Genomic DNA, 20,870 nt, shown 5'->3' with positions numbered 1-20,870 from the left:
GCACCAAGAACCTCTTCCACTTCACTAAGTAGGCTTTCCTAGTGGAGGACTTCCTACTGTTGAGTCGGACTTGCTGGACAGCCACCAAGCACTACTCCACCTCTTCATTCAGCTATGCAGCAGCCATGCCATAAGGTGCATGGAGCTGATCACATGATGGAGGGTGTGGCCGTGGTTCTGAGTGAGCAGGTCAGGAAGGAGAGGAAGAGGTATGGGAGCCTGAACAAGGAGGTATGTGAACCAGCGCTGTTTCAGCCACACCAGAGCAATTAGGATGAGCTTGTCCCGATCCACCTTGAGCCTGAGGATGACCAGAGGAATGATCAGAATAGGGAGAAAGGTGTACAACAGAGTTGACTATGTGCTGCAGTGGAAAGCATCAGAGGGAGCCCATTCTGAGCTCCCCACCCCCACCCCAGAACAGAATAGGCAACACTTTCTGTTTTTCCTCATCACAAACAGGTCAATCGTGGGGATGTCCCACATCGCAAAGATGACCTGGAGGACACTCGCCGTCAGGGACCACTCATGGCTCACAGAGAAAAACCTGCTGAAATGGTTCACAAGACAATTCTGCATCTCCAGCAAGTGGACTGCTACCGTAGTGATGTCTTCTTCGATGCAGAATTGCCCCAGGTTGATGGCCTCGGGGCAGAGTAACCTGGAAAGTGCTCCTCCTTGTTTGTTCACATAGTACATCGCAGTAGTATTATCGGGGAGTATGTGAACCACTGAGTGTCTGATACGGTCCCGGAAGGCACAATATGCATGGTGGATGGCCCAAATGTTGATATGGAGTGAGGTTTCCTGTTCCAACCCCAGGCTCTGCACACAGTGAGTCCAGATGCATTCCCTCCCCCTCCCCCCAACCCAAAAGGGAGGCATCAGTAACCAATAACTTGGTTGGAGAGGGCTGAGTGAAGGGGACTCCTCAGTACACATTGCGCGGGGACGCCGAACAGCTCAAGGAGTCTAGGACTAGTGGAGGAACACAAACCAATCTATCCAGAGAATGTAAGGCAGGGCAGTAGACCATCCTGAGACCACATATGAAGAGGGTGAAGGGACAACTTGGCTAACTAGACCACCTATGTCCCAACGGGCTCAGAGACATCCTGACTGTTGTGGAGGGCTGAGTTTACGGACCGAGGAAGAGCTGTTGAATTGCCTGGAAGCAGCTGGTTGGAGGAACACTCTCGACCTCATGGAATCTAACAGGGTGCCAGCGAACTCAATTTTCTGAGTGGGAGCCAACTATGACTTTCTGGTGTTTAAAATGAGCCCCAGTTGGTAGAGCACAGACAACGTGATCGTGACACTGGGGAGAACCTCCTCTCTAGAGCCGCCCCTCAGTAACCAATTGTCGAGGTACAGGAAAATATGGATTCCTTTCCTCCTGAGATATGCCATGATCACAGCAATGCATTTGGTGAAAAGTCATGGGGGCAGAAAAGAGGCTAAACGAAGAAAATTTCCTGTGGCTCGTTAGAATCGCCATATGAAAGTAAGCATCCTGTGTTCCAGAGCAGCTAACCAGTCGTTCTGAGACAGCACGGGGAAGAAAGCCAATAGAGTGACTATGCTGAACCTCATGTATTTGATGAATATGTTGAGGCCGCGAAAGTCAACAATAGGTCTTATCCCACCCTTGGGTTTTGGTATCAGGAAGTACCAGGAGTAGAAGCCATGGCCCCGGTGTTCTAGCAGAACTTCCTCCACCGCTCCCAACGTCAGCAGAGGGCTGACTTGCTTAATGAGCAGTGTTTCGTGAGACGGGTCCCTGAAGAGGAATAGGGGGATATGGAGGGCACATGGAGAGGAACTGGATGGCATAGCCCATCTGACAGTGTCTAGAACATAGCTGTCAGATGTAATCAAGTCCCACGCATTGTAAAAATGGGACAGTTTGTCCCCAAAGGGACATGGGGATGATGAGAGTAGAGCAATAATTAGAACAGTGCTCTGGACCAAGCACTCAAAATGGCTGCTTAGCAAGTGCCAGGTGAAGGCATGGACTGACTGAACCCCACACCTGAGTGATTCCTTTTGTGAGACCTACCCCTCTTTCTGGAGTAGTCGCCCTGCTTCAGGGAGAAGGGCTGCGGGTGATACTGTTGCTGAACCCCATAGTGGTGTCTCTGCATGGGCTGTATATACACCCCAAAGGACCTCCAGGGTAGCCTTGGAATCCTTAAAGGAGTGCAAAAAGTGTCAACTATCTTGTCCAAGAACTAGGTCTGGATGTCAAAAGGCAAATCCCCAATGGCTTGCTGGACATCCAGAGTGATCCCAGAGTTTTATGGCCAGTAAGCTCTCCTCAGAGTAACCACAGAGGCCATAACCCTGGCTGAAGCACCTACAATGTCAAGGGCGGACTGCAGTGATGTCTTGGCCACCAACCAGCCTTCTGTGACAAACACCCTAAATTCCTCATGCAAGCCCTTGAGCAAGTGGTCCACAAACTTGGACACTGCTGACCAGTTGAGAAAATCAAATTTGTACAGCAAAGCTTGTTGATCTGTTGGGACAATAAAGGTAGAGTTTCTATCCTCAAGGATGGACTTGAACTTACCCTGCCGGGCCCTATCATTCATTGCCATTATAACCAGAGAATTCAGGGACAGATGGGAACAGAACCCTTAAAATCCTGGCACAGGAACAAAGTAGCGCTTCTCCATGCGCTTAGCCACCAGTGGTACTGAGGCCAGTGTACTCCACAGGGCTCTCAACAGCTCGAGGCGCGCATTATTACTCCAGAGGGCCACTCTCTCAGGGACAGAGGGCTGTAGAACGTCCAATGTGTGTGTATTTTCCTGGAGAAACACTGCCTAGATGCAGCTAAAAGGTCCTGGTATGCCATAAAGTCCTCCAGAATAGAAGGGGAGGACAAACCAGGCAGCACTGCATCATCTGGAGATGAAGACAAAGCTCTTGGCTGAGCCAAACCAGCTCTTGCTCCTGGAATGACATACCCAGACAGAAGGACTCCAGCAGCTCTGCAGTGAGGAAAACCACTGATGTCTGAACTTGCAGCTGATCTGCAGCCACCATTGTCAATCTTGCCTTTGAACGGGACCAGGAGCGAGATCTCCACTAACGAGGAGCATCCCACTGTCTCCAAGGTGGCCACTGATATGGATAGGGCATTGGTGGCCAGTAGGTGTCAGGCCAGGGACTTCCATCCTGGTCCCAGGGCATATGTCAACCCCGGCTGTCATACTGGTCCACTGGCAGGCTTCAGATCTTGTCAGGTGAAGCAGAGCAGGAGAAGGATGACCCCAACTCAGAAGCAGAAGAGTCCTGTGATCTCAGAGACATGGGTGGAGCAATTCCCAAGGGAGCCAAAAGGCAATCCGATTCATCCATCACCCAAAACGAGGCAGGAATCGGTGCCCCCGATGAAGGCGGCACTATCAGTACCAACCGTGCTGGTAACGCAGGCAGCATCAGTCCCTGCGCACCCAAGTGCATCAATGTTGAGGGTGGTGACAGTTGCCACGGAAGCATCTGCGGCATCAACTGTAGCGGCGCCACAGAGGGTCCCAGTACCAAGGTACTGATTCCGGTAGCATACCCATCCCAGCCACCAGGAGAGAAGCATCTTGGGTACAGTGCCAAGGGGCCCAATGATTGGTGGCAAACTCCTTTGGAGGGGCTATCGAAGGTACTTGACTTGTAAAATCTTGGACCAGCAACAAGGATGGGCCCGAAAGGCAGGGCAATTCCGCCACAGTCTGGTACTTTGATGCAGTACATACTGTTGGTACGGCCTCGCCCTTGTTGGTACCGGACTCAAAGGACATCCCGAGGCCAAAACCGAAACAATGGTATTGGGGTTATGACCTCCCTACTCGGTACTGGGAAGGGTCAGAGGTACCTGCGCCATCATGCACACAAGAGCCAGCCCTTCATCAGTCTGTGCTCTTTCTGGGGGAGGCAGAGGAGTTGCCCCACAACCTGGAGCCATCATAACTGGTCTTATGAGTCCTCTTCTTTGGCAAGAAGACAGAGAAAGGCTCCTGAGCCTCTTCAGAGAGGCACCTGCCCCAGAACAAGAGACAGCAGCACTCTCCAAGCCCAAGGGTGCTCTCCGGCCCAAGGAGAGCCTCAGTACCAGATCATGCATGTCACATGGCCAGTTCAAGCAGGTGCTGCTTGAGGCAAAGCTCCCGTGCCACCTGAGTCCTCTCCTTGAATGATCTATGCTTTTTAAGGTGTGCCTTGCCAAGACAAAGCAAGCACCACATGTGGGACTGCTGTTCGAGATCATTCCTCCACATGAAGGGCAATGCTTAAACCCAGATGAGGGCATCACCGGGAACACTATATAGCAACTAATACTAACTACAATCACTAACACACACTAACCATGCATAATAAAGTAGGCTAAGATTAAGTGCAAAGTGGTGAGACTACAACCACACAGAGGTCCGACTCCAGCCACAAGCAGTAAGAAGGAACTAAGGGGTGTTGGGGAAGTGCCACTTAATGTAGCCAGAGAAGGGGCCACAGCCACAAGGTGCGAGTGCCACCCCTCTACGGGTACTGCTAGGCAAAGGTCTCCGGTTCCAATGCACTGGATGCACACCTCAAATTTCACTTCAGCCTCCAGATGTAGTTAAAGTTATGAAAAGTTGTCGAAAACTTTAAAAATCACCCCTAAAGACAGTGTCAATGGTTATGGGCTAGACAAATTTCACATTGGTGGCAATGTGCTGTACTGTATGCAGCAAGGCTGTAGATTACATTCGAAGGCAGACAATTGTAGAACACATGGAAAGCACTAAACAAACTGAATGAAAAGAAATGAAAACAAGAGGCTGAAACAACAGGGCCATCGACAACAGTAAAGAAACAACGCACTGTGACTAGCTCATTCCATTAATTTTATTTTATTATGACTGATGGCATTTGTAGTTTCAAACTTGCTTAAAAATCGTAAATATATCAATAAAACATTCTGTTCAACTAATACCTGTATATATTGTGGCTAAGGAAACTAAAGTTCAGCGTTTCATTTTAACAGCGGAAAAAGGCAATTTTTTTTTAATTGGACCATTTGGGTTGTTTTTTTTTAAATCACAGAAAACTAGGACCCCTGGTTCTAATACAACTTCAGCTGCATTATAAAGAGCAATTTACAGGTAGTTCAGTGAGATTTGGTGGGGGAGGCATATTATTTATTTTGGCAATACATGGACTGTATATTTTTGGACATTTTGTATATTTGAAAGAGAACCACTTCAAATTCATTTGCAATCTCCTTCATTTGAAAAGATTCCAGATTGAGCAACTTCTATTTTTACATGGTCAAACCTTTGTGACTCAAACACAATTTGGATTTGTAAGTTTTATGCCCATTTTCATAGGTTCAAAGTACCTTGCCAAAACCAGAACTCTGATCTTAGGGAAATAAAATATCTCCCTAAACTGTTCAATATGAACAGGAGTGAAAAAAACTAAACAGTTGTCCAAACTGGGGAAATCAAAATAGGTAATACACAAGGTCAGACAAACAGTAACCAAGATAAAATGTTTTCCCAAGCTGACTTTTCCAGTTAGACCACAGACATCAGCTAATATGCAGTGTATCTCTGAGAAAAGTGAAAATAGTTTCCACTGAGCTGAGCTAACCTTCCTAACCACGAGGAATAGGCTTAAGCCAACTGTGGGTACAAGAGAAAGCATCAGGTTTAAACTCTAAATATACAGCAACAAGCAACCTGTTAAGAACTTGTGGAGAACCACACAGCATAAAGAAGGTTTGTAGAAGTATCTAGCATTTGTAGGTAAACAAATTAAATAAATAACTGCTTATTTGCACAAGACTTAAACCTCACAATAAAGGTTGATTTTAGACATACAATTTGAACTAAACCGTTCTCATGGAGTTCCTCAGGATTCCCATTTAAAAATACCAGCCTCTTTAAAAGTTAGTATTCCAACCAAAAATCTGCATTGATATTACTTCCTTAAAAGGGCACTGACAAGGTACAAAAAATTGAACTATTCACATTGAAATCCATTTTCAGTTACTAAATTTTACAAATTATTAAGTAAACAAAAAAGATTTTTAAAACTGAAGAGAATTTTTCAAGTTTAATTCACTTTTCACCATCTGTGGTATTTCTTTTCTTCACTTCATCCAATTTGGATTGAAAATAAACTGATCATTGTGATACCTCACAAGAACTAAAAAGTAAAAGTAGTGTATGGAATTCCACCATTACAAAACTGTTTAAAATTCCTATCTATAAAAAACCTGCTTTCATTCACATGTAAAAAAGATTCATGAAAACATGTCTAGGCTTATTGAGTGAGACTCACCAGTCCAGAAAGCATTTGGACAAAGCTCTACTAACCAGTTTAGTGGTGAAAAGGACGTTGCACAGACCTTCCGCACTGGGAAGCATTTGATCCACTGTATGCTTTGTAATCTCTCCTCCACCCCTACCCAACCCTTTTTTTGTAAACACAAAACCTAAATTATGACATAAAAATAAAATTATTTGATTGTACTTTCTTAGCCGTACTTTTAGGGTCTAAAGACTGTTTCTTAGCTACTCATTAGGAAAAATATCTCAAACATATATGCAAGAATTTTTAAAAATCCGTTTACAATTACTATGCAACATTATAACTCAGTGGTTCTCAAACCGCGGCTCAATTAGCAGACAGCTGTGGCTCAGTGGTGTGCTAAAAAGCCTCAAAATTTGCGGCTCTGATCTGAAAGGGGGTGGGGTTGGCTAAGGGAGGGAACAGCATCAGGCAGCCTGCTGGAGCGCTCCTGCCAGCAGGGGGCTAGTGAGTGCCAAGGGGGGCACGGTGTGGGATAGTGGGTGTCTGGGCAGGTTGCGGGGGGGGGGGGTAGGGGGGCATTCTGGGCAGTGAGGCGGTGGAGGGCACTGGGAAATAGGGATTTGTGGGAGTGCTACAGCAGCCCCAGGTTTTAGGCATGCAGCAGGGGCGGAGTCCAGCTGCCTGGCCCCACACCCAGGGCTCCGCTCCTGGGCCCACTCTGTGGAGGAGTCTCTGGGCAGGGGGCGCTGGGCATAGGGGACTGTGGGGAGCTTGTGGGGGGAGGGATGATGTGGTTCTCAACCTGCGGCCCATGTAACACACTGTGGGCCGCATATGCAACTCACAATGATAAATACGTTGAGAACCACTGCTGTAACTAAAAGTGCTACCTCCGTTAAAGCAACTACATCATTTTATGGCCCTTCCCTCTGTAATCCAGCAATAACTCTAGACATTCCTTTGGATTCCAGCTGAGGAGCACTTTTCATTTAGAAAAGCCAGAAGCTGCTTTAACAACACTGAGATTAAGTAGATGACAAAGTTATAGAGTAAATTTTAAGGCAAGTTTTGTATACATTCAACTACACAGACATACTGAGTAAGAACATATAGGCTTTACTTGTAATTTAGTACTAATTTTGATAGGACTGAAAAAATGTGGACATATGACATTTGGTTAATAAAAGAATAATCCAGTAATTATTGTTGCTATAATTTTGTTTAGGAGAACGTCATAAAAAATTAAATTGCTATATGAACACTACTTAATCTTATTGGTTTGTCTTTTCTACATCACAGTGAAAGCAAATATATAAAAACTATAGCCAACTGCCAATGTACAATAGCATAATATATTTTTAGAAGCAGAAATGAATCTTTTTCCAAAACCAATATATCAAATCTAATTTCCATAACAAGATCCGGTAGCATATTATTTATGCAATTTAATATATCAATAATGAAATATTTCTAATACCTTTCCACTAGCAGTTTTCATTAGTGCAAATTCTCTTCCTGCACCAAGAACAGCTGACTCCTCATCGAACCCTGTACCTGAGAACACAACAAGATGTAAATTAGGTATGCAATTTATATGTAGTTGGTTTTAAAGATAAATTTTTCCTTATGTGCCTCATCCTGCATGGTTGAAGTAGAAGCAGATTTTGTCATTGACGTCAATTGACAATATGATGAGAACCTCACAAAAAAATTAGTTCAGGAAAGCTTTCTTTCAACGTGAACTAATCCAAGTGAAATGAAATTTCAAGTTTACAATTATACCTCTAATTATAGAAAAAAAATCAGAGCTAAAATGGAAATTATATTTTCCATGAACATTTTCACAAAGTATACCTTCAATTACTTTCACTACAATGGGAAAGTTCTAAACCAATTCCAAGAGGACAGCTATGTTTCACTTAAAATCCAAATGGACTGCAAGTGTAGAGGCATGGATAGTGTTATTTTAAACAACAATCCTTTTTTACATAGGATAAAGTTGATTGCTGCAAACCAAGATTGGTATGGGTTTAAGAACTATGAAGGTCCGTGTTAGTAGTCATCAGTATACTTGTAATGGAGCCAGGGACACTGGAACGGGGTGGGAGTACAGGGGAGAGGGAGCATGGCACCAGGGTGGGATTGGAGAGGAGCAAGTGGGGGGGGTGGGGTCTTGGAGCAAAGAGGCAGCGCAGGAGCATGGCCTCGGGGAGAAGAAACGGGGCGGGATCTTGGAGAAGGGGCAGCACGAGGGGCAGTTCAGGTGCCGGTGGTCCCCCCACTTTTAGGGAGCTTCCACCACTCCTGAATGGAGCTGTCAGTCTGAAAAGACCACTGCTGCTCCCCTTACTTGTTCTTGTTCACTTTTAAATTAAAATAAATAAATAAATTAATGGATATCCTATCTCCTAGAACTGGAAGGGACCTTGAAAGGTCATCGAGTCCAGTCCCCTGCCTTCACTAGCAGGACCAAGTACTGTCCCTGACAGTTTCTTTTTTGTTTTGTTTTTCCCCCCAGATCCCTAAATGGCCCCTCAAGGATTGAACTCACAACCCTGGGTTTAGCAGGCCAATGCTCAAACCACTGACCTACCCCTCCTCTCCTCTCCCCTTTTATTTATTTGTTTGAATTATAGTACCAAGTTTGTACTATAAACCACTAATAATGTTGAATGAAGACGACATAACAAAATGAAGCCTTACTGATAATGTGCAAGTCTTTCTCCAGATCAAATAATGAGATACCACAGGCATGTAAGCACTTTCTAGCAAGTTTAAGCTGCAGTTCTTGTTGCAATACTGGTTCCGTACTTGTTGCAAATATTCGAACTACAAAGCCATCCTGTAACAAATAAAATACCGATTTAAACCATTAAACAATTATTTTAGTTAGTTTCTGTGGCACAAGTCTGGTTTAATCTCACCCTGCAAAGAGTATACTGTGCATCTCCAGTCATCCTTCAAAACAAATCAGTAGGTAACACACTGACAAAATTACGGGGGTTTTTTAGGGTAGAAAAATGACTAATAATTGGTGAAAGAGTGTAAAAAGAATAAAAGACAAGTAAAATGTTTTAGAGACAGACAGACCTGAAGAGAGAGACTTAAAAAACGTACTTTTTCACACACGATGGCTTCTGCTTCAAATGTATTAAAAACCAAATCAAGAGAGAGAAATTATTGAAACTCATAAAACCGTGGCACACGTTGTCTTTTAATGTTTATTCACTCAGCGGTATGTTTATTGGTTATCTTAGAATAGGGTATGGATGTTTTGTTTCTTCCATGGGGCAAAAGTCATGCTGACCAATTTTTAGTCTTGGCAGCTTCACAGTGTATGATTACTAAAAGGCTTTAAGTAAACATTTTCTGGTTCATTTCGTAACAGCTAAGTAGTAAGTGTGCTTAAAGAAAAGCAACAAAATGGTCAGAGTCTGATACTTCTCTTGCTACAAATACCTTAACACGGTCAGATAACACAAAACGCATACTTTTACGCTAACATGAAAACTGTAACATGACTTTTTGGGGTACTTTTGTAACTGTTGTCCATAGGCATTTCAGGATACATATTACAGATCTGTTTGCACCCCTCAAATAGAAATGAATCAAGGTTAGAATCAAAACTGATCTATTTGTGTCACAACCTATGCAATTGGGTTTTTCCCCTCATACCAACTTCATTTTTTTTCTTAACAGCAAAATAGCATACAAGGAAAGAGAAATGTTAGATAAGAATCAAGAGGACTGACTACACTGACATCAGAGATTAAAAGAATGTAGGTGTTAAAGACAACAAGTATTCAACAAGCTATCCTACTCCAATTTTCAGCTGCTAAAAAAATTCAGCGGTGTATTCAAAAAAGTCAAGTCAATCTGTGCAGTTCAATCCATTCTTCCATTTTTACTGCTGAAAATGGGGGGGGGGGGGGAGGATTAAAAGCATTACTTTTTTTAAAAATTTGAAAATTAGAAGGTGTTTTAAAATATGATAAAGTAGAATATTAGATGAGTTTCCTCAGTTGCCATTTGGAAAAGATCACACACAAAATTTAAATATGGTACAAACTATTCCAAATGAACACTACCATCAAGAACTTGGCATAGCAAAAAACAAAAAGACACGCTATCACGTAAATACACAAAACAGATCTGAAATAGAATCCCATAGACAAACCTCCCCAAACTTTGAGGAAGTTCAGCTTTGTATCTAGGTCCAGACTTTACATCTCCAGATTCTTTATAATGGACTGAAACAAGGCCACTTAATCACATACAAACAGCTTTTCACTTTAGGGAAGTTTGGATTGAATGTTAATTACAGATTAGAGTTTTACACCTACAAAATGTGTTTCTATTTCATGCACATTTCATAAAGGAAGTTTGATACTTGTGTACTGAAGTCAATTTTCAGTTACATGAATGAAAGGAGGATCTGGAACCAACACCTTTCCCCACATTCTGTTCCTACAGTATAAAAAACCACCAAAAATGAAATTCACATTTGAGGATGAAGTATCTGTAGGTATGCCCAACTCAAATGTAGTTTGCCAAGTGTGTGGAGAAGAATGGTTTTACTAATAGTTTTACGAAGTATAGCAATGCAAAAGGCCTTTTTTTAAATGAATAAACTGTATAGAAAATCCATAAGGGTAGGTAACTATTTTTAAAGGTTTATCCATGAAGGTAGATATTCCTAATAGTAATATAATACTTTGTACTTAATGCCTTGCAGCCAACCACTTTACAAACAAACATCAGTAGGTTATACCTTAAGATCTCTTCAAAGAAAGGAAGTATAAGGACCACGTTTTACAGATGGGAACCTGAAGCAAAGGTTAAATGAACTGCAACAGTTACACAGGAAATCCATGGCAGAGTCAGGAATAGAACACCTTGATCACTTAACTCATTGCTTAACTCATTTTTCACAAGATAAACCCTTTCCATATTAATAGCAGTCCCTGCTGAAAGGTCTCACCCAGAGGACTGAATCAATGAATTTGTGTAGGGGGGGCTTTAAAAACCAAATGTTTGTTTACAGTGTTTAATTTTACTATAGGATGAGCAGCCAATCATGGTTTTGCTATTAGATTGTTTCCCCTTCTCCTGCCAAGCAAGACAATGCTGCCTCTAATGAAATTAACAATTATCCATCATTTCTTCAACAACAGAACATGAAACCTGATACCATTCCCAAATGTCACACTGGAATTCAATCCATCACATTAAGCGTACCATTTTTTACTACCTTATCTGAAGGAAACCTGTTTTTGAAAGAAATACGCGGAAATCATCATAAAGTGAAGAAACTCCAAAAGGGACAATAGTTAAAGTATGCCCCTTTTAGCCTCAGTGTTCTTTTGAAACAGAACATGCTTTACTGAAAAGCATCACTCAAATTACTTGAAAATATACTCATATACAGCATGACCTAATGGCAAGGAAGTCCAGCCAGCCACATTAAAATAAACAAAACCAAAACTATTCAGCCCACAAAATCTCATGTACAGAAGCAGAGCTACCAAACCGATTGTAAAATATACGTCTGAAAAGGATGTTTTGCCACTATTGAAGATGAAGTAGTATGAAAGCTAAGCTCTTGACAGATGCCTGGCAATTTTTCATTTTCTCTAGCTATGTGTTTTTGCCTTTATCTACACTAGTCAAAAGGAGTCCCTCTTTTTATCTGGAAGACAACCACTTAGTTCAGTGACATTTTTGTTGGCTAAAAAAAAAAAAAAAGTATGTCTACTCTATACATTGAATACTTACATCTCTAGAAGCTGCTATCTGATTAATGTACTCTCCATCGGTGAAAAGGATGTTCTGCCCTTCAGTGTGGCAATCTGTGTAGGAAGGAAAAAATTAAGTATTCTGCATTAATTCACCTCAATTAAAGACATTCTATTCTGTACCTTTGCCAAAGCACTATCATTGGTGTTAAAGGAGACTGCCCAAAAAGCAATCATATTTAAGAGCCCATTTTTGCAGAATACAAACTAGAGTTTTTACAGGTTGTTCTTTACTAGGATTTTTCTTTCCAACATTTTTTCTTTTCATGTTTTAATAATGAATGTGCACAAAAACTTCCCAAAAAATGCAATGTTTACTACTATCTTCTTCTATAATTATTAAACCATACAGTATCTGGAGCAAAGGGGGTTTCCACAATACTAAATGCTTAGCACAAGAGCAGTCTATATGTGATGGGTTTAAACAAGTTTAAAATCTAACATGTTGTCTATTAAGGATATAATCTTGCAATTTTAAGTAAAAACATTTTATTGGAGCCAATAGCTTTAAGGAGAAGGCCACCCAACTAGATTTTTTTTTTTTTTAATCAGTATTGGTAGCACAATTATTATTAAGGTTGCCTGACACTTCCCATTGTAATAGCCTGTTTTTAGTTGTTTATATCTTGGCCAATCTTTACCCATTTGAGCTAAAAAAATTTATGCCAAGTGTTTGCCTCAGGCTGTGGTCGTAAAGGCACCTTGTCCTTTGAGAACTGTGTGTAAGGAGGCTCTGCCATCAGAGCCTGCAACTCACACATACTCCTTGTGGATGTTAACACAATCAAGGATGCAGTTTTCTGACACAAAACAAGGAAGGGACAAGATTCCAGGGGATCGAACGGAGGTCCCATTAAAGCTCCTAGGACCATGGTAATGTCCCACAAAGGAACCGGCTCTCAGACCGGAGGATGGAGATGAAGAAGCCCTTTTAAGAATCTTGTTACCATGGTATTGGAGAAGACTAATCTTCCCTGAATGGGAGCTGAAACACGCATATTGCTGTGAGATGCACTGTCAGTGAGCCAAATGCAAGTCCCAATGACTAATTGCAGCAAGTACTCCAAGATGTTCTGGATAGACGCCAGCGTCAGTTGAACTCCAAAGGCGAATGACCACACTGAAAATCACTTCCATTTCGCTGAATAGGCCATTCTGGTAGAGTTTTCTCTATTGTTGGGTAGGACCTGCTGAACAGCCACCAAACACCGCTCTTCCTCCTCATTTAGCCATGAAGCAGCCACACCGTTAGTTGCTGGGAGCCGAGGATGGGATCCAAGGTATGGCCATAATACTTAGTAATTAGGTCAGGATGGAGGAGAAGCAGGATGGGAGGCAAGAAGGTCGGGGAACCAGCACTCCTCAGCCACACCAATGAGAACTTGGCTCGACCCACCTTCAGCTTGAGGATGACCTGTGGGACGATCAGGATCGGGTCAAAAGCTTAGAGGAGAGCTGACTGCCAGCTGAGATGGGAAGCACGGGACAGGGAGCCTGGACAGAGGACCCTTCAAGAGCAGAACAGATGACATTTCCTGTTGTCCCTCATAGCAAACAGATCAATTGTTGGGATGCCCAAAGCTGCAAAGATGAGCCAGAAAACACTAGTCTTCAGAGATCACTTGTGACGCAGGGAAAAATTCCTGCTGAGGTGGTCAGAGATGATTCTGGACCCTGGGGAAATGATTGGCTAATGGAGTAATGCTCTCCTCAATGTAGTACTGCCACAACATGACTGCCTCTTGGCAGAGCATCCAGGAGTATGCGCCCCGTTCCTTGTTCACATAATACACTGCGGTGAAATTGTTGGTAAGTATGTGCACCACTGAGACCCTGATACAGTCCAATAAAGTGTGACATGCATCGTAGATGGCCTGAATGTTGATATACAGAGAGGAGTCTTGCTCCAACCAGAGACTTTGAACTTTCAGTGACCCCAGGGGGACCCCAATCCCTCAGGGGGGCGTCGGTGACAACAGACCTGGTTGATAAGGGCCAGTCAAAGGGAACACCCTGGCAAATGTTCTCTGGAAGCGTCCACCACTGCAAGGAGTCCAGGACCAGTTGAGGAAGGCAGGCCAACCTGTCCAGGGGGTGAAGAGTCAGATGGTAAACCGTCCTGAGCCACATTTGGATGGGATGAAGACAATCTTGCAAAATAGACCACCAGCGTGCAAGCAGATATGTGGCCCAGGAGCACAGCTGAACTGTATGGGAAGGCTGAGACTGCAGACTGATTCAAAGGTGGTGAATCACCAGAAAATGGTCAGTCAGTTGGCAGAAATGCTCTCTAACTCAGAGCCTATTCCAGCCCCAATGAACTTGATTATCTGAGTGGGAACCAAAGTTGATTTCTTAATGTTTAGGATGAGACCCAGATGATCGAGCAAGCACAGTGTAGTGGCGACATGAGAAAATTTCCTTTCTCGACTCTTCCCACAGTAACCAATCATACAGATATGGAAAGATATGGATTCCTTTCTTCCTAAGATATGCTGTCATGACAACCATGCCTTTGGTAGAAACCCAAGGGGCAGAAGATAGGCCAAATGGAAGCACCATATACTGAAAATGGAGCTCTGCTACAATAAAATCAAAGGAATTTTCTATGGCCTGAAAAAATAGCCACATGGAAGTAGGTATCCTGAAGTTCCTGGGCAGTCAACCAGTCGTTCGGAGACAACGTGGGGAGGACAGTCAATAAAATGAGCATTCAGAATCTCATAGATGTATTTGTTGAGGTGGCAAAGATCGAGAATGGATCCTCCCTTGCACTGGGAACCACAAAGTACTGGGAATAGAAGCCATGACTCCGGTGTCCCAACAGAACCTCCTCCACCGCTCCCAAAGCCAGCAGAGAGCAAACCTGCTTAACAAGCAGTATCTTGTGAGAGGGTCCATGAAAGATGGGTGGAGAGGGATGGACAGGAACTAGATGGCATAGCAGTCTGCTGGTGCTTAGGATACTGCTGTCAGTGGTGACAGAGCCCCAAGCATTGTGAAAGCACAACAGCCGACTGGAACACTTCTCTGAACCAAGCAGTCAATATGGGTACTTGGGAGATGCAAGGGGAGGGTGTGTAGACTGAATGAACACCAGACCAGACTGCCTTCTCCTATGGGATCTATACCATTATCTGGGGTAGTCCCACTGTCTCTGGGGCAGGAAAGGCTGCCCAAATATGTCCTGTGGACAATACTGCTGCTGATCACAGTAGTGGCACCATTACACTGCCAGCTTACACACACCCAAGGAATGTAGGGTAGCCATAGAATCCTTGAAGGAGTGCAGAGTGTCGTCTACCTTGTCTGAAAACATCGCTTGGCCATTGAAGGGCAAATCCTCTATGGCCTGCTGCACGTCATAAGCAATGCCCAAATTCTGCAGCCAGGAAGCCCTTCCCACTGACATTGCACTGTCCACATAGGCAGTCAGGTCAGTGTAACTTACATCACTCAGGGGGGTGGCTTATTCACACCTCTGAGCAACAATACTTATACCAAAGTAAGCTGTAGTGTGTACACAGCCTTAGAGTTATGCTCTAGTTTCACCAAGCTGGTGGAATAGACGTAGGAATGTCTGGGTGAAATAATATGGCCAAAATTATTTAGAGGTCAGACTTGGTGACAACTATCCTTTCTGACCTTAAAATCCATGAATTACTTCTCTGTCAGAGCCCTTTTCTGTTGATCTTCAGGGTATTGTGTGAAAGCTCTCTTAAAAAGTATTCCCACCACTCTTGGTAATGTCTAGAATTTCGTACCTGGCAAAGTGACTGTACCATCTTGTTCCAAGGTTTCAGGGTTTATTCTTATGGCTGTCATACTGTGATTGTTCACATCTCTATACAACAAATAACTCTGGTAAATTAAAAAAAAACCGTATTAGAATGAAAGTATAACCTTCATAAACACTTTTAAAGGAATATTATCAAACTGAAAATCATTATTTACTTTTTTTCTCTTTAGCTATGTGTTTTCAAAATCAAATTTTTCTCATCTTCAGGTTCACACCTTATTCTCTATGCTAATGCTGATACAAACTGAAAGTTGAATACACTCTGGAATTCCTACTTCCTTGTGCACCAGCACGGTGACATTGTGCTCTGGAAGCCACGTGCTCCCTCTCCAGTATTCTCTTCATAGGAATAAGATGCAATTACAATAGCAATTACAATATTAACTGTTCAAATCTGTGTATTAGAGACATGAATGTAGATGTATTAAAAGGTTAATGGAATTTTTGAGTGTTGTTTATGGTTATGTATTCCTATTTATACCACAGTGTCACCTACTAGATAAAAATCACTTTTACAAAAAAAAAAAAAAAAAAAAAAATAGATTCAATGTATTTCTTTTCTCCCCAAGCACTACAGTGAAGATATCTCCAAAAGAGACAGTAATCCTGATGACAGCAACCCCAACACACATGGTTACAGCCAATAATTTGTGGTTACATTCCTCCTCTCAACCTTTGCAGGTTGTGTGAGGGAGATGCTTCACAACTATAGATTTCATCCTCCATGGTTTCCCTAAGAACAGCATCTCTTCACCTCCTGGAGAAGCCCCGTACATAGCAGTAGCCCAAGTACTTCTGCGGAGTGCCCATGGACCATCCTGTACACATATGTACTCTCCCAGGCTGGATCACAAGTTTCCTCAGATGCCAACCTGGGAGGTTTGAGTAGTACAAATATGAAATATAGACAACACTGTCTATTGAAAAGAAATTTAGAAATAGTGAAGATTGTGCTGACCACATTCCTCTGCAATAGACAGAAAAATCCTACAGACGGAAAACATCTTCCTGCGTTGATATTTTGGGTTAATACATATTTTGATAATATATTTGTTAAGATGTTAAACAAAAGACAATGTACTGTACAAATGGAATAAATTTAATATATTTTTAATAGAAGTATTTAATTTAAAAGATGTAAGACTGAGTAAATCAGCAGTTTCACAAAGCGGTAAGGAAATCACTGGATTATTTGAGCTCAAAATGATGAAGATGTAATAAATCTTGCTAAGAATATAGTTCAAAAAGAAAGAAGTAAAACAGTACTGAAAGAAAACCTACTGGTAACTAAACATGCCATTTTTGGTTATATTAGAAATAGTAATTGAGCTTTCCAATAAAATAGTCTAAAACAGTGTTGTACTGCTTTATAACTGCAAAGCCATGCTTTTAATATTTTTCCGCATTGCCTAAAAGGGAAATACAAAACGTATTAAGTTTTATTACAGAATTCAGAAACAAAACAGTGCGAGATCTTCAAATTTTAGAGATAATATTGCAATAGAGTCTGGCTACAGTGGACACTGCCATTATCCCTTTTCTATCTGCCACCATAAAAAGAAAAGAAAAAAAGAAAAAAGAAAAAAGGTCTCTCCCCTATCCACAACAGAATTTTTAACTACACTGGACTGGCTTTATTACTTTACAGCCAGATAGAAAGGAACGATGTAATCCTTGTATAAAGCTGGCCTAAACTGTGCTACATTTGAATTAAATATTAAGTTATTTCTTATATGTTTTTTGTTTTATGTATTCTCCTACCTGAGCATACCCTAACCAAGACTTTTTTTCTTTTCTGTTTTTGATGCGGGATGTAGAATTGTATATATGACCCTGTAAGGTAACAAAAAAGTTAGTTTGACAATTGTTAGAATGACAGTTTTATAGTTAATCTTTTATCATCTAGAAACATTATCTTCTACAGTGATGAGAAATGAAAAGAACAAGAAATGGGTAGCTGGTGAACAAACACTACAAGAATTTTAAAATCAATATATTTAAAAAAGAATTATCAGTATTACTAAGTTACAAGACAATCTAAAAGTCAAGCAAGACACCATAAAATGTCATTTAGATTAAATTTTCAACTGCTATCATGAGTTTTCAGGAGTCACATTACCCTCACTGTCCCACTGTAGCCAGAGCCGATTTTGTAAAGTCCATCTTTGCATAAAAGGTACAGGAAGAAACCATCATTCTGAAGTAAACAATGGTCATCTTCATCTACAGAAATTTCTTTCAGTGGCCATTTGTGCATCAGGGCTGCTTTCTTTATCCCATTACTGAACCAGTCCTGGATTTGGATTTTGCCCACCAGAACTGCCTGTACACTCCGCTGAAGAGAGTTTAAGATAGTTGGCACCTAAATGGTAAAGAAAACCCTATGAGATGGTACAAAACATTACAGTTTAAGCAACATATAGAGGTGAAAATAAAGCTTTAGTCACTAATCCTGGCTCTGTAAAAGTTAGAGACACGATGTGGGTGAGGTAATATATTTTATTATAACAACTTCAGTTGGTGAGAGACACAAGTTGGTCCAATAAGAGACATGACCTCACCCACCTTCTCTCTCGAATATCCTTGGACCGAGACAGCTACAACTACACTGCATATCTGAAAAAGCTGTTTTGCTAAAATTTAAGACTTAATTTATGCTTTCATTCTTACTAATGAGAAATACATGAAAAGAGGTAAGATTTACTTCCTACAAACTCCAACTGATTTACTCCATAATATGCATGGCAATCCAAAATGGATCGCTTCTTCTCTATCTCAAAACTGATTTCAAGAGTGAATGAAGCCAGTAAATTTCAATGTATTTCTGTTTGGGCTATCAATTAATCGCAGTTAACTCACGCGATTAACTCAAAAAAATCCATCAAGATTAAAAAAATTAATCAAGATTAATCGCAGTTTTAATCACGTTGAACAATAGAAAGCCAATTGAAATTTATTAAATATTTTGGATGGTTTTCTACATTTTCATATATCTTGTAATCTGTGTTGTAATTGAAATCAGTGTATATTTTTTATTACAAATATTTGCACTGTAAAAATGATAAAAGAAAAGTTTTTTTCAATTCACCTCATACAAGTACTGTAGTGCAATCTCTGCCGTGAAAATGCAACTTACAAATGTAGTTTTTTATTGGTTATACAACTGCACTCAAAAACAAAACGTAAAACGTAAAACTTCAGAGCCTACAACGCCCCTCATTCGTACTTCTTGTTCAGCCAATCGCTAAGACAAACAAGTTTGTTTACATTTACAGGAGATAATTCTGCCCTCTTCTTATTTACGTCACCAGAAACTGAGAACAGGCATTCGCATGGCACTGTTGTAGCCGGCATTGCAAGGTGTTTACGTGCCAGATATGTTAAACATTCGTATGCCCCTTCATGCTTCGGCCACCATTCCAGAGGACATGCTTCCATGCTGATGACGCTCGTTCAAAAAATATGTGTTAATTAAATTTGTGACTGAACTCCTTGGGGGAGAATTGCTCTGTTTTACCCGCATTCTGTCATATATTTCATATTATAGCAGTCTCGGATGATGACCCAGTACATGTTCATTTTAAGAACAGTTTCACTGCAGATTTCACAAAACGCAAAGAAGGTACCAATGTGACGTTTCTAAAAAGATAGCTACAGCACTTGACCCAAGGTTTAAGAATCTGAAGTGCCTTCCAAAATCTGAGAGGGATGAGGTGTGAAGCATTCTTTCAGAAGCCTTAAAAGAGCAACACTCCGATGCAGAAACAACAGAACCTGAACCACCAAAAAAGAAAATCAACCTTCTGCTGGTTGCATCTGACTCAGATAATAGATATAAACATGCGTTGGTCCACACTGCTTTGGATTTTCATAGAGCAGAACCCGTCATCAGCATGGACGCATGTCCTCTGGAATGGTGGTTGAAGCATGAAGGGACATATGAATCTTTAGCGCATCTGGTATGTAAATATCTTGCAATGCCAGCTACAACAGTGTCTTGCGAACATCTGTTCTCACTTTCAGTTGACACTGTAAACAAGAAGCGGGCAATTATCTCCTGCAAATGTAAACAAACTTGTTTGTCTGAGCGATTGGCTGGACAAGAAGTAGGACTGAATGGACTTGCCAGCTCTAAAATTTTACATTGTTTTATTTTTGAAAGCAGTTTTATTTTTACGTAATTCTACATTTGTAAGGTCAACTTTCTGGATAAAAAGACTGCACTACAGTACTTGTATTAGGTGAATTGAAAAGTACTATTTTCTTTTCTTTTTTTTTTTACAGTGCAAATACTTGTAATCAAAAATAAATATAAAGTGAGCACTGTACACTTTGTATTCTGTGTTGTAATTGATATCAATATATTTGAAAATGTAGAAAACATCCAAAAATATTTATAATAAATTTTAATTGGTGTTCTATTATTGTTTAACAGTGCGACTAAAACTCCAATTAACCATGAATAATTTTTTTAATCACACGATTAATTGCAATTAATATTTTTAATCGCTTGACAGCCCTAATTTCTGTATTAGAATGCTTCCAGGACTCACGCATATGACCAACCAAAATTCTTGATGTAGAATAGGTTTAGTACAACACCTGAATAGTCTGACAAGCATGACTGCCATTATTGGTGAGAATAGCAGAGACCGCCTGCAGTGTTCTTCCTGTTTCTCCCCAGGCAGCTACCAAACTGAACAGGCAAGCGCAGGAAAGTGCTGTCAAGGATTGTCCAGTACTGTCATTCACTCCAGTGCTACGAACAGTTATTTCCAGAAGAAGCTGGAAGAGAGACTCTGTGAATAAAATATAACAATTACATAGGCATAACAAATCACCAAATCATACTAAGCAGTTTTCCAATTATGTAAAATGAGTTAAATTAAAATTTAAAAAGATACAGGATATGCATCACTCCCCTGCAAATTTTGAGTTATTTTTATCCTACATTAAGTTATTAAACTGAAAATTAT

The 20,870-nt window shown here is 41.2% G+C and overlaps 1 protein-coding gene across 1 annotated transcript in view; it reads right to left on the bottom strand.

Annotated features, from left to right (window-relative positions):
- MYCBP2 (MYC binding protein 2) overlaps window positions 1-20,870 on the bottom strand; it is a 419,800-nt gene that overhangs the window by 321,974 nt on the left and 76,956 nt on the right. Inside the window, exons 5-11 of the mRNA XM_065413662.1 lie at window positions 20,497-20,693; window positions 18,014-18,256; window positions 17,656-17,727; window positions 15,860-15,956; window positions 12,076-12,149; window positions 9,004-9,142; window positions 7,778-7,854 (exon numbers count right to left, since the gene is read on the bottom strand). Coding sequence (XP_065269734.1) covers window positions 7,778-7,854; window positions 9,004-9,142; window positions 12,076-12,149; window positions 15,860-15,956; window positions 17,656-17,727; window positions 18,014-18,256; window positions 20,497-20,693 — 899 coding nt within the window. The remainder of the gene's footprint in view (window positions 1-7,777; window positions 7,855-9,003; window positions 9,143-12,075; window positions 12,150-15,859; window positions 15,957-17,655; window positions 17,728-18,013; window positions 18,257-20,496; window positions 20,694-20,870) is intronic.

Source organism: Emys orbicularis, chromosome 1 (assembly GCF_028017835.1).
Source record: "Emys orbicularis isolate rEmyOrb1 chromosome 1, rEmyOrb1.hap1, whole genome shotgun sequence".
Classification (NCBI taxonomy): Eukaryota; Metazoa; Chordata; order Testudines; family Emydidae; genus Emys; species Emys orbicularis.
The sequence above is the reverse complement of the archived record's forward strand: the minus strand, read 5'-3'. Positions and strand labels throughout refer to the sequence as shown.